General features: G+C 51.8%; 1 protein-coding gene across 1 annotated transcript in view; it reads right to left on the reverse strand.

Moving 5' to 3' along the window:
- Window positions 1-2,858: 2,858 nt before the first annotated feature.
- Window positions 2,859-13,194, reverse strand: part of RPA1 (replication protein A1) — a 34,603-nt gene continuing 24,267 nt past the window's right edge. Inside the window, exons 13-17 of the mRNA XM_035139473.3 lie at window positions 12,296-12,428; window positions 10,972-11,148; window positions 7,453-7,560; window positions 4,604-4,690; window positions 2,859-3,837 (exon numbers count right to left, since the gene is read on the reverse strand). Of these exons, the coding sequence (XP_034995364.1) occupies window positions 3,724-3,837; window positions 4,604-4,690; window positions 7,453-7,560; window positions 10,972-11,148; window positions 12,296-12,428 (619 nt within the window). The 3' untranslated portion in view covers window positions 2,859-3,723. The remainder of the gene's footprint in view (window positions 3,838-4,603; window positions 4,691-7,452; window positions 7,561-10,971; window positions 11,149-12,295; window positions 12,429-13,194) is intronic.

Genomic DNA, 13,194 nt, shown 5'->3' on the forward strand with positions numbered 1-13,194 from the left:
CTGGCTCAGCATGAAACTCCCTCGGATTAAGACAGACACCTGCCCAACCAGGGTCCTAACCACCAATTGTTTCTGCTTAGCCAGCACACAGCAAAGGGGTTGTCGCTTGCTTCCCGATCCACTGGCAAGGAAAGTGAGCGCTTTCCCCCTGGGCCTGATGCTCAGCAAGGGGACAAGGTGTGTGGACGCATCCCTTGGCCTCCAACAGGCACTTGAAGCAGCAGGCGGGGATCATTTTGAAAGTTTCCCTGGGATACAAGAGGCTTTTTAAAAAGGACACCCTTTATTGCTCCGACAGTGGTACATCATAAAAGGCTTTTCCTGCTGGAGGCCAAACACCATTTGCAGTTCCCACCCAGAGGGTGGGAGGCTTTGCTTTGCTTGCAGGGTTCCAGGTTCAAACCCTGGCAGTATCTCCAGGGAGAGCTGGGAAACCCTGGAGAAGGGCTGCCAGGATTCGATTCTGGGTGAAGTGGGCCAGTGGCCTTCCGGGCTATAAAAGCAGCTGGCCCTCTCTGTTGTCACAATGGGAAAAACAAGCCAGCCAGCCTCAAAACCCAGAGGCCACGTGGATTCCTGAAACTGCAGGCTGACTCTGGTGTGGAGTGGGGCATTTAACAGCTGGGCTAGGCAGCGGCGCCAAACAGCCACCTTCCTATCTCTGAAGGTCATGTGGAAGATGGAGGAAGCTTTCTGCTGCTACAGAGGATCCAAGCCAACGGATTCAAATGAGGAGAAATGAGATTCTGACTAAACAACAGGAAGAACTTCCTGGTGGCAGGAGCCGCTCAAGAGTGGAGCAGACTCCCTTGGAAGGTGGTGGACTCTCTTCCATGGCCATCCATCAGGGATGCTTTAGCTGAGATTCCTGCACTGCCAGGGGCTGGAAAAGATGACCCTTGGGGGTCCCTTACAGCTCTACAATTCTATGAACAGGGTAGTGCAGGAAGCTCCCGTGAAGAGCAGAAGGCACCATCTTTCTCTGGAAGAACGTCCCCCTGCCCCCCCCCACTCAATGTGCTGCTAATGCACAGCAGCCCATCAAGGGAGGCTGCGAATAACACAGCCATTAGCGCAAACTTACCCGCTTGCCTTGCTGCCCTGAGAGATAGCATAACAGGTGAAAAAGCTAAATGCCTGGGAATTTTAGCACCCCCGCAGATAAATGGAAGCCTTTGAGCAAGTAAAAAGCAGTTCTCTTCCTCTCTTGTGTTTGGTGTGGGGGCCAGACTCGCCCCACGGAGGGGAACCGTCTTCCCTTTCTATAAATAAGATGGCCAAGGCAGGCTCCCTGCCAGAGCAGCCCAGTCAATAGGGCTTTCTCTGTCTGTGCTGCCAAACTTCACTTTAAGGGAGTGTATTAATTACGTAGTCGATATCTGTCTGTTTCATTAGTGTATTAAATACCTGGATCAATAATATTTATACTGTTCACAGAGACAGCCTTAAGTAGGGGGCAGGGAAGGGGAGAGAGAGAAATGGGGGACGTTTTGGACCTGGAGGATTCGAAATGCCGGGGGAACCCACCAGGGACCAGCCAGGGCCTTTTAATGGAAAGCATAAAGCACTGGAAAGAGACAGGAGCCAGATTATCACTATCTGTTTTTCAGTCCCTTGAACAACGAGGCACGGGGGAATTCAAGGAACATTTAAGAACTGGAAGCGAAATGATTCGGTTCACTTCTCCCTCCCTCCCACAGAGAGAAAGGGGAAGAGAAGGAACACAACTCTCCACCCACCACTCCCAAAGAGTTAAGTGAAAAAGCGGCTCGATTGCGGAGCGCCACCATTGGCCTTTTATTACAGCCTTTACGAGGAAGCTAATGACTCCATGCTTGAACCTAATTAGGACATATGGCTGCATAGAAGACCTTGGTCACAGCACTCCCACTATGGTTGTCTGCAAACAAACCTACAGTATTGGTGTTTTCTTTGCAGGGGAGGCTGCTTCTCTCCCCTTGCCCCACATTCAGCCTCAGGCCAGAGAGCCACCGGCACACGCTGAAAACTCCATTTCAGCCCTTGTCCCCTTTTCCTTCCTGAATTTGGGGCTGGGTGGTTGTGGTAGTGAATGGAAGCCAGGAAGGAGTAGAGACTGCTTAGCAGAGCAGAAAGAAAGACGCTCACACCAAACCTGCAATTTGTCAATCGCCAAGCGGGTGGAAGACCATAATTTCCCAGCCAACGTTTCCTAAGCAAGGTCAGAAGGAAGAAGCGCCTAGGCCCCAGAGCTTGCTTGGGAGAGCCAGAGAGGGATGCTCTGCTCCATGGAGAGAGCGAGGAGGGCCAAGAGGTCAGGGGACGAGGGAAGCCCCACTCTCATGCTCGTCGCCAGAGAGGACACGCGCTATACAAGGGCGACCTGTGTGGGCAAAAGCATCGTTTGCTCCAGAGCCGCCTTCCAGTTCACACCCCACAGGGAAGCTGCAACGCTGCCCGGCCATGCAGCCAACGCTTTGCTGCAGCTGGCAAATGCATAATTCATGCAACCAGAGGCAGGCGCAGCTCTCTGGCTCTGCTAACTGGAAAGCCCAGCAGCAACAGCACCTCTGTTCCCAGGACCAGTTCACGCAGAGCACGTGTATGTAAAGCCTGGTTAGTTCTTAGGCTGCTGGGTAAACGTTAACAAATAAATAAATAAAAAACCCAAAATGCCAGAGAGGCCACCTTCCCCAGCCAAAACAAGATCACATTATCGGCTCTCGCTGACACAAGGCTGAGAAAAACTGCCACTCTTCCATCTCGCCAACTTCAGCCCCAGCGTCTTTCCCCCAAGTGAAAGCGTATTATGAAAACTAATTAATTGCTTTCCAGTAATGAGAATCCGCTGGCGTTTGCAGAAAGCAGAGACCACAATATAGAACTAAATGCTGTTTATAGAAAGAGAAAGGAGGAAGAAGGGGCCCAGGCACATCCTCCATTGGAGGCTTCTATGTCCTCAGTGATACAAACAGAGAAGGCATTTCATTCACACACAAAAATTATGGACAGGTAGCAAAGCCACCGCAGTCAGAAGCCCCCAAAATGCAATATTAATTGAAGTGCAAAACTAAAGCACTGCTTTGTAGTTGCCTAGATTTCCCAGGGGGATGAAGAGTCAACGCTTATCAGCCTCTCTCAGAAGAGACAATTTTGATTAATATCGGGCCCATCTGACTCAGTCTATTAAACCCTGAAGGAAGGATATTCTTCAGATATAAGAGATACGTCTTTGATTAATAATTCTGCCATATTGCCATTCCAGGCATTAACAGTCGCCTGGCACCTGTGGAAGAAATGAAGCCTTTGAACATAAAGGGGCGGAGGGGAGCCTCTGTTGAGCTAAGGGACCCCTTCCACACAACACCAGCTCCCCTCACAGGCGTCCTGACCCCTCCCACCCAGGTCTTTGAGCATTTCCCAAGTTTGTGGGGGGCAAGGGGGGTCTATCGCAGCCTGGGGTCTCCCCTTCCCCAGCTCAGGCTGCAAGCATTCCCTTCATGCCGGCAGGTCTTCTCCACCCCCCACCCCAGTCAACAATGGCACTCAGCCAAGGCACAGGAACACAGAAGTCAAGGGAGGCAAAGAAGGAGATGCAAAACATTCTGGAACTTGGCTCTGTGCAAGAGTGTGGAGAAACCAATTCAAACATTTGTTATTCTACAGAACAGTTATCCTACAGAAAGGACCCTGGCTCTGCCAAGGGGAGCGGGGGCACCAGTGCCAGGATGTTCATTGCCCTCGTCAGCACCCCAGCTGGGCAGCATTCTTCCTGATGGTCCCGATCAGCCTCCTGCTGTACTCCTGGTGGTTGACAGGCTTGACGTCCAACGCTGTCGCCTTTAGGCGCGATTCGTCCTTGGGAAAGAGAAAAGGCTTCAGGTGAGAACACCGTTCTGTCTCTGGGCTCGGCTGCGCTGCTAGCAAACCACCTGGCGCGGCTGCCCAGTTCCCGGCATTGCAAGCAAAACCCGGAATTGATTGGGAGAGGCCCAGTTCTCAAAGGCTAATGCTCTGGCAAAGGCAGAATCCTACACTGCGTGCAGATCGAGGGAGCAGCGTAGTGGTTAACAGCCTGCCTTGTGAGCTGGCTCAAGTTCACAAAGTGGCCACAGGCAAAAGCCTCTCAGGCCCCCGCAGGAGCCTCCAGCAAAGGAAGATCTCTACTTAAAGGGAAAGAGGAGAAGGGGGAAAGTGTCTTTATATATATAAAACACACACACACAAACATGGATTCTTTTGGAAGAGCCACAGAGGTGGGACCTCCTTCAAACCCATCTCAGTTTCTAGTGCAGACACTCCCCTCAACCCCAAGCAAAAAACACCTGCATGGACTTCCCCCAGATATAGTTTTAACTCCTTGCGGCTACTGTTCACCATGCAGCATTTCCTGCTGCTGGTTTTCAAACCCTCTTTAATGTTGTCTAAGCTCTGTGTGTGACGTTCCACTGGACAGCCTCCAGTTCTATTCTGGCAGGCCCGCCTCTCTCCTACTTTTTCATTATAATGCTCATTCTTCCAGCTCTGCCAAAGAAGAGCCCAAATTGCTAAACAAACAAACAAACAAACAAACAAACAAACACCCCAATCCCACAAGACACAGATCTGCGTGTGTCCGTCTTACGTTGAAAGTCTCTTGCTTGACTCTGACCCGGAATACATGGGTGGTGAAGCTGGCTTTCTGGAGCACATCATCAAAGGCGCTCTCATTCTGTGGAAGAACGGCAGAACAGACACGTTGAGATCAACCCTAAGCTGGAAGTGAGCCTGGGGAGCACAGCAGAAAAGGCACTGGGGCACCTTCAGCTCCAGTCCTAAGCCAGCTCAGAAGTTCCTTCCCAAGCCAGACAGACAGGCAGGTTCACCATGAGACGCTATCGGCAGAAGGTGTGGGAGGCTTCTCCGCTGCGATTAAAGGCGGGTGCTTAAAACACAAGCGTGGATGGCCCTTTCCTTGTTGCCAGGAGCCTTATCAGAGGCAGTCAGCTGTCCCTGCTTATCTTGCAAGCCACATCCTGAAGCTGCAGTTGTTCCAGCTGGGGGGTAGGGGATGGGCAGGTGCTGAATGCTCTCTGGTCATCCATAGCACCAGCGCTATAGAGCCACGGGCTTCAGCGCGCAGGAGAGAAAAGCAATGGACTAGCAGCTCGGATGCCAAGCACTTGTGCCCAGGACACACCTCACGGGAGCTGCTTCCCTTCATTCCACCCCAAACGCAGCCAAACTCTCCGGCTCCGAAAGAGCTCTCCATTAGCTGGCCACTGCATGACCCTTTGCCTCCCCTCCATCTGCATATTCCCTCTCTCCACAGCCTTTCAAGATGTGCTCATCATCTGTGCCGATCTAAGCAAGGCTAGCCCAACCCTCAGAGCTTTAGCTTAATGATCAGGCACTGGCTGCCCAGGAAAGGGGCCTGCAGAGAAACAAGGAAATGCTATTATCTTGTTGTGCTAAACGCACAGCTTGCGTCCTCCTTGGCAAAATGGCTGCTTTGAAAGCAGCGAGGCAAGGCGCCTTGCTAGAGAGCACCGCTGCCCATCTACCCCTACAGAGCACGGCTCTTTTGCCAGCCACAACATCTCTGTTCCCCCAAAATTAAGACACAGCAAAACCTTTCGTTCTTGCCGGAGTCTGCCCGACGAGAGGGCAGATCGCGTCGCAGAAGCAAAACCGCATGCCAGGAACTTTAACTGTGTCAGCTGGAAGCCTTTTTTCTAGTTCAGGAAAGCAGGTGAGCTGCTAACGCAAAGGCAGACTCTGCACCACAGGAAGGAAATGGATGGGGGGGGGGTTGTCACATTAAACGAACACAGGTTCTTCAGGGCACGAAGGACTTGCTCTTCCAAAAGCACAGCATTCCGGCTGCAATCTGGAAAGGTTTAGTAAGAAAAGCTGCTGCCAGATCAGGCCGGGGTGGGGATGGGGTTCATTTAGGCGAGCATCCTGTTCTCACAGTGGCCAAGCAGTTGCCCCAATGGGAAGCTTGCAAGCAGCATGTGAGAGCGCCTGCTAATGCTAGGCGCAGGGGCTCTGGCCCTGGAGGAAGCACAGAGCCAGCACAACTCCTGTCAGCCAGGCTCCTGGCCAGCCCTTTCTGGAAACCAACTCTGGTTTCTCATCAAACATCCAGCTACTCCTACATATATGAAAAGCAATTTAAGGAACAAACCCCCCCCCAAGTGATCCCTATAGGACATAGAAAGAGTGGATGGAAAGGGTGGCAAGAAGATGCAAGGACAATCCAGGAAACATTTAAATTTTTCAGTGTAGTGCAGTATAGTATCAAAATAATTTATTTACTTGCAGAATATGGATAGGTATCTTTTCAAAACGAGCAAGAGCATCCTTCCATGTGACAAGAAGGGGTTAGAGGAATTCACAGGAGGTTATCCCTGGAGAGGCAACACCAGGCAAGAAGGGCAGAGGCAACCTCAAGGAGGCAATACGCCCCGAATGTCAGCTGCTGGGAGAGAGAGAGTGCTAGTTGATCTGGGACAGCACAGCAGTAGGAAAGCACACAGGCCTCTGCCAAGAGACCACAGGCCACTGGGGGGTTCTGCTCAGCCCCCCCACCTCCCAGAAATAGCATCACTATGAGGGAAAGACAAGCCTGGGTCCATTTATGGGCTGGAGAAAGAGCAGCTGCAGGGAGACGGCTGCTCTCCCCGCAAAAGAGAATGCTCAGACTGCAGAGTAGAAGGGAAGCAGACTTCAGGGAGAGTCATCCGCTGTGGGACCACTGGTGTACTGGTGTGTTGTTTTGCGTGCATTGTTACAATCTGTTATTATTATCTTAAACTGTCACTATAGGTGTAATTGTTTTTAACTGTTTGTATTTACATTATTTCTTAAAGTCTGTACAGTATTGTTCTCTTATACAGAACTGCTTTCATTTCGGAAGTGGAGCTGATTTCCATTCTCGTTGTAACTGCTTCATTTGTTTCATAAGTATGTATTTTACGTATGCTGCGAACTGCCCAGGTACCTTGTGGTGAAAAGCGCATTAAGAAATCTAGCAAAATAAACAAGTAAATGAAGTATTCTGATTGAAAGGCAGGGCGCAGGCCTCCCAAAGTAAATGGATCCCAGGGAAGGCAGTGCACAGCTCTTGCTAAGGACTCCTCACGCCCCCCCCCCCAAACAGTCCAGGCTGCCCTGCAGAGCTACTCCAGATTTCAGGTATTTTCTCACCGGGGTGGGGGTGGGGGGCGTTCTCCAGACAGAAGCAGGGCTGTGCCCTCAGTGCCTCCCATTTTCAGACAAAATGGTTACACGCTGCCTTGCCTGCAGTCCTCCTGCCCCTGGCATTTCAGACACAGCCCTCCCCCCCCACCAGTAGGCAGACCCCCCCAGGGCAAGCCCCCCAGTCTCCCCTCCCCAGAGAGGCCTCTGCAGACCCAGTAATGAGTGCTAAAGCATCCAGGTGACTAAGGGAAGAGAAGCCCCCAAGGCAAGCGACACAAGTGGCCTGACCTTTTCCTTCAGTTCTCCCAGGAAGGCTGTGTTCTGCCCAAGGATGGTCTCTGCCGACTCCTGGAAACAAGTCAACCACAAATTGTCCTGGAAATCAGCAATGTTGACCTGGAGGGGGGGGGAGAGAGAGATAAGAAGAGCAATGATAAAGCAGCATGGCCTCAGCCTGGAGCCCCCAGCTCAGCCCCTCCAACACCCTCCCCCCCCCAAGCCTTGACCCCTCCTGTTTCCACTGCCTGCAGGCAGCCACCACAAGTGGAGGCACACATGCCAGGGGGCAGCGGCCACCCCCCCCAAAGAAAACGACATGTCGGGGGGGGGGTGTTGGCAGAACGGAGCTCCTCTCGCACAACCAGGCAGCCCAGAGCCACAAGTCAGGGCAGAGCGCGGGGCTCCTCTGCACAGCCCTTCCCCAAACCTCTGTCTTTCAAAGTCCTTCCATTTTATCCCCATCAGTGCCCACATCCATTATTCAAAGCAGTGTTTCTGTGCTGTGAAAGCAGCTCAGGGGTTCTTGAGCAAGTTTGTTTTCTTTTTAAAAACAGAAAGAGAGAGAGATGAGGTAGGGATGGGGAGTAGGAGCCTGGCCAAGAGGCTTCACTTCAACTGGCCGCATCCTGCTGGGACCATGTGGGAGAATCAGAGCTGTAGCTAGGGTGTGGCCAGGGGTGCAGGCAACCGGGGGGGGGGGGGCAAAATCGGCTAAAAATATGTCCACAAATATAAATATTGATTATTGCCACATAAGAAATGGTTTTAAATAGAGGGTGAATTGAATGGGTGGAAGGTGTTGGGTTGGAGGAGAGACGGAAAGAAGAGCCCCCATGACTAGGGGGCGCAATCTGGATGGTTCTGCAGCCATCCCCAGCCGTGGAGAAGAAGCAAATAATGCCTTGTTAATGGTGGGGCCAATAACAAGGAAGGAAGAGGCGGGACAGGCGAGTCAGGAGAGCCTGGTCAAGGGCAAGCCTGGCCCTCAATTATGACCTGAAAGGCGAAGAGGCTGGGCTCTGGGGCTTTGGTTGTGGCAGAAAGCAGGCTGATAATGCCTGATGAGCATTTAGATGCCTTCTGAAAAAGACAAGACAAGACACTTTTGTGTATTTCCAGGGTTAGGGTCTCATCTGCTCTGCAGCTCCTTCCTGGGACCACCAGCATCTCTCTCTAATTCTGGCCCAGCCCCCCGCTGCCTGCTTGGGCCTCACAGCCAAACACACTCCCTCGGAAGGTGTGGGGCTCTCCTTCCTTGGAGGTTTAGCGGCAGAGATTGGCTGGTCACCTGTCACGGACACTTTAGCCAAGATTCCTGCATTGCAGGGAGTTGTACTAGAAGACCCTCGGGGTCGTTTCCCATGCTGCAATTATATTCCCCCCTCTTTCTCTCCCCCTCCTCACTATCTTCACCATTTGGGGCATGGGGGCAGGCAGAGAAGGGATTTCAAAAGGAGCTCCTGTCAAACACCAGGCAAAATCTCTTGCCCACCGCAGAGCCTAGCAGAACAAATGCGGAAGGAGAACTCGAGTGGCCCGTAATTCAGAAGCACTTCTCCGGCTTCTCTCTCCCTCTTGCCCTCCCACCTCCACTCCGTACAATAAATCCTTCCCCCCGGGGGACAGCTCCCCCCACCGACACGTCCTCAAACATTCTAATAAGGTGAGGCCGTCAATTTGGAGAGGCTGTTCATTTAGCCGCTCTATTAGCTGAAGTGTTGCCTCCAGCAGCCGCCAACCTCCCCTTTGCAGGCTCCCTGCATGGGAGTTTCTAAAGGCGAGTCGCAGGGGCCCTAATTTGGGGGCACTTTTGTGAACCGAAGGAAGGAGGAAAGCAGCGGCGTTGCTCTGGAGGTGCAAGCAGGCGTCACAATGGCAGCCCTCAGATGCTCTGCTCCAAAGCTGGTTCCCGTTAATGCGCGAGACACAGAACATTAGCCACAAAAGAGAGAACTAAATATAGGGAGCAGCTGAATGAGTGCAATTACAGCTCTCCAGAAATGCCATTCCACATTAGCTTATCTTCCTAAGAAAGAAACGTGGGCCAGAGATGCTCCTGCGCTGAAGGGTGCGGCGCTCGCAAAGTGGCTCCGCTGGGCGAGAGGCATTTTGGGTGGGGGGTGGGGAGGGAGGGAGAGTAGAGGGCTTGGGAGGGCTCAAGGACCGCAGGAGTCAGTTGAACAGGACTCCCTTGAGTGGGGGCAAAAATGATCTATGAGTTCTACTTCCTCCTCTGCCGCAGTCAGACACCTGAAAACGCTCTCCAAAACCAGCCACTAAGCGAAGCGCACAAAGGTGTTGTGAGCACACAGTTCTCAGCGGCAGAGATCCTAATGGAGCAGTTCCCAGTTCAGTAGGAAAAGAGCAGCAGGGATAAGGGACGTTTAACGGCACAGCACCATCTAGGCTGTGCAGCAGCAGCAGCAGCAGCAGCAACAGCAGCACTATGAGCAACCGGAAAGACACACAATGAAGAGGCAAGGCCAACTTTAAAAGCTTAGCCATTAAAAAGGGGCATGTTCTGAACTGAATTCAACAAACAGAGCGCACAGTTCAAGAGGCTGCAAGGCCCCTTACAGAGCAATAGCCTGGATGGTTTAGCACAAAGAAATAGATGGTCATATTGCTTATAGACATTGACTTGGTTTGGAAAAATATACTGACATTTGGAATGAATATATACAGAATGTAGTAGACTATTAATGACCACAGGTGTATTAAAATAGCACTTAAGGTAATAATATCACTGTCATGGATGCTTTAGCCGAGATTCCTGCCTTGCAGGGGGTTGGACTAGATGGCCCTTTGTGTCCCTTGCCACTCTACGAGTGTGTGTGTTGGGTGTAAAATGTATGGAAATGTAGCTGATTTTACTAACTGTATTACACTGAACGTTCTGCCCTTTTCTTTTCCCTACCTTTTTTCCTTTTATCACTTTATTTCTTTATAAAGGAAATTCTACTAATGGGCGGTCATGGCTGAAAGGGGCCCGTTTGGCCTGGGTGGGCATCAGAGCAGCCGTTGCTGCGCTCCTTGAAGAGGCTGCCGTGAGGAGCGGGAAGAAGGCTTGCTTGGCCCCTCTGCCTGGCATATGAACAGTGCACCTTTCCATGGGAATGCAGGGCTTAGGGACAGAGGAGCCGGCCTGATGCCAGGTCAGGACATCTGGCTCAGCATTGCCTGCGTTGACTGGCAGCAGCTCTCCAGGTTTTTGGATGGGAGTCTCTCTCTCTCTCTCTCTCCCTGCCTGCCTGCCTGTTCTGACAGTGAGCCTTCTCCCGCAACTCCAGAGAGGGAGAAACAGAAGGTGGTCTCCGTGCACTCACGTGGTCTGGGAAAGACCACTGCAAATGCCGATTGGCTCAGCATAATCTTCCTCGTCCGCTGGAGCAGGAGACAGAAGCTCTTTGGTGCTCATCTTTCCCCTTAGCAAGAGCAGGCTGGCATGCGCATGCACACACACACACACAGCGCTCTCTGCTCCTCCTGTCTGTGAAGGGCGCAGGACCTGCTGGAATATGGACCCACCTGGAGGATCATGCGGTACTTAAAGCTGGAGCACTCCCGGTCACATTTCTCGCAGCGGTAGAGCCCGTTCTGCAGGTCGACCAGCTTCTTGTTGCAGTCCGGGGACGGGCAGGCCTGATACATGCAGTTTTCCTTGCGCAGGTACACCACTGTGGCCAAGCAGCTGAAGTAGTCCGCCTGGGGGGGGGGGGACAGGAAATGCTGTGGATGGGTTTTAGTTTTTCAACCCCGACAAGCCACCCCCAGAGCAGCACCTCAGGGAGACAGGCAGCCCTGCTGGAATGAACACTCCCAGCACCTGCCCCCCCCAATGTTAAAGGGACCCCAACATGCCACACCCCCTGCTCAAAACCAGAAAGGTCCACTGGCTAATCATTCCTTCGCAGAATCAGCCAAACTCCCAACAGTGTGTTGAACAATGCGCCTGTGCTAGTTAGGAGTCAAGATAAAGAACTGTGTTCATTAAATATCCTCCAACACATTACCTGAATTGAGATATTGTAACCTGCGCATGTGTGTTTTAATTGACTGATTAATGGACGAACCGTTTAGAGAGTGAACTAATTGAGCTGGCTGAGGAACCTGCCTGGCTGTGAGGCCGACATTTCCCTCCACTGCAAATGTGAGGCCCTTTGTCTTGCCTTATTAACATCCCAACACCTCAAGACACCAGGGTTATTGCTCTTAATTCTTATTTTAAAAGATAATGAGCTGTTATCAAGACTGACATTTAGGCTACCAAAGTGTTTCCTTCAAGTTTCTGCTCCACTGGAATTGAATTGCCTCCAGACACGGCATGATTTAATGTGGTTTAACTGCGTTGCTTTTAACTGGTTATTTACTGTAAGGTTTAGGAATGTCTGATGCATTCTGAAGAATAAAATACAGCCACTTCAGTATGAAACATTTCAGGAATTCCAATATGCAATTTTTAAATTATTTTAATTTTTGTCCTTAGTGACTCTGCAAGGAGCACAGGAAGCTGCCTCAGACTGAGCGAGACCATTGTGCCCAGCCAGCTCAGGAGCGTCTCCTGCATCCTCCAGGGTCTTAGGCAGGAGCCTCCTTCCCAGCCACACCGGGAGATACTGTTGAGGACCTTCTGCTTGTCAGGCAGGTGCTGTGGCCCTTCCCCTGAACGTAGCGGCTACTTTTGTTTCTGAGAAAGGGAAGGGATGCTGAAGGGGGAACTTGTCTAAGGCTCTGCGCATGACTTTGTGGGCAGCAAGGGGGACCCTTCTGGTTGCAGGGCTCTGCTGGGCCTCCACCACCTCTACCACAGGAGCCCCAGGGAACAGCCCCAAACGCTGAGTCCCCATTGTACCTTATCTCCTTGCCCCAGGTTCTCAGACTTGGCCTCATGCAGACTCTTCCAGTTGGTGTCTCCACCTCCCATAGGCCCACTCCTTGTGCCTGAGATGGAGGTGGGCTCCAGGAGCTGCCCTTCAGAGTCAAACCTGGAAGCAAAACAAAACAAAGCCCAGGGCTGGGGGGGGGGGGTTCTCTCGACTCCAAGCAGAAACAGAAACATACCAGGGTTTTTATTTGTACCCTCCTGCGCTCAATGCAAGAGGGATTTTTATCAATGGCTTGCACAGGAAACAATTACAGTAACTTGTGTATATTACTCACCAAAATAGCATTCCAGGATATGCTAATACTCCATTTTAATTAGTGCAATATTTTATAATCTTGGAAAACGGGGACACGCTCCGCTTCGCTCGTGCACCAACTAGAGGCCGTGGCTCAGCACTGCAGCCGCTTTGGAGGAGAGCTGAGGGCACTGGGACATTTGCACGGTGAGAGCTAAATTACACGCTCACATTATCTTTGCAGAAGCTTGGGAGAGAAATGCAGGGAGAGCTCAATAGATCCCGTGCCTGAAGTCAAAACCAGCCGGCCCCTCTGCCAACCAGATAAGCCACTGCTAGCACCTCTGCACCAACAAGCAGCACAGCAGTTTAATTTGTTTTCTAGCACGAAACGCTGGCCTTTGTTTCATCAGACCCATCAGGCACGGCTAACAAGCAAGGAAGCGAGAGAGCCGCTCACGTTGGGCAGAGGAGAGGGGCTCAGTGACAACCTCTCGGGTACCGCAGGCGGAAAGAGAAACAGAGGAGAGAGAAAAAGAGAGAAGCAGCAGCCCACACCAACAGCAGCAAGAAGCCGTCAGGGCAGCGAGGGGAGGGCGCTCTGCTTCAGGAGATTTTTGTTCCCCTCCAC

This window comes from Zootoca vivipara, chromosome 14 (genome assembly GCF_965207765.1).
Source record: "Zootoca vivipara chromosome 14, rZooViv2.hap1.1, whole genome shotgun sequence".
Lineage (NCBI taxonomy): Eukaryota > Metazoa > Chordata > Lepidosauria > Squamata > Lacertidae > Zootoca > Zootoca vivipara.